Source organism: Fukomys damarensis, unplaced genomic scaffold (assembly GCF_012274545.1).
Source record: "Fukomys damarensis isolate Sample0158 unplaced genomic scaffold, DMR_v1.0_HiC HiC_scaffold_11, whole genome shotgun sequence".
Classification (NCBI taxonomy): Eukaryota; Metazoa; Chordata; class Mammalia; order Rodentia; family Bathyergidae; genus Fukomys; species Fukomys damarensis.
Window position 1 is genome coordinate 43,840,980 of NW_022900923.1, and position 238 is coordinate 43,841,217.

At 67.2% G+C, this 238-nt stretch overlaps 1 protein-coding gene and 1 long non-coding RNA gene across 2 annotated transcripts in view; one reads left to right on the forward strand and one right to left on the reverse strand.

The window, feature by feature from the left end:
• Positions 1-141, reverse strand: part of LOC104854531 — a 3,738-nt gene extending 3,597 nt beyond the window's left edge. Inside the window, exon 1 of the long non-coding RNA XR_778141.1 lies at positions 73-141. This is a non-coding gene — a long non-coding RNA (uncharacterized LOC104854531). The remainder of the gene's footprint in view (positions 1-72) is intronic.
• Mfsd4a (major facilitator superfamily domain containing 4A) overlaps positions 7-238 on the forward strand; it is a 25,356-nt gene continuing 25,124 nt past the window's right edge. Inside the window, exon 1 of the mRNA XM_010613066.1 lies at positions 7-238. Coding sequence (XP_010611368.1) covers positions 14-238 — 225 coding nt within the window. The 5' untranslated portion in view covers positions 7-13.

Consider the following 238-nt stretch of genomic DNA (forward strand, 5'->3'; position numbering starts at 1 on the left):
GCCCACCGAGGCCATGGGCTGCGACGGCCGCGTGTCCGAGCTGCTGCGCCGCCACTTGCAGCCCACGCTCACCTACTGGAGCGTCTTCTTCAGCTTCGGCCTGTGCATCGCCTTCCTGGGGCCCACGCTGCTGGACCTGCGCTGCCAGACGCACAGCTCGCTGCCCCAGATCTCCTGGGTCTTCTTCTCGCAGCAGCTCTGTCTCTTGCTGGGCAGCGCCCTCGGAGGCATCTTCAAG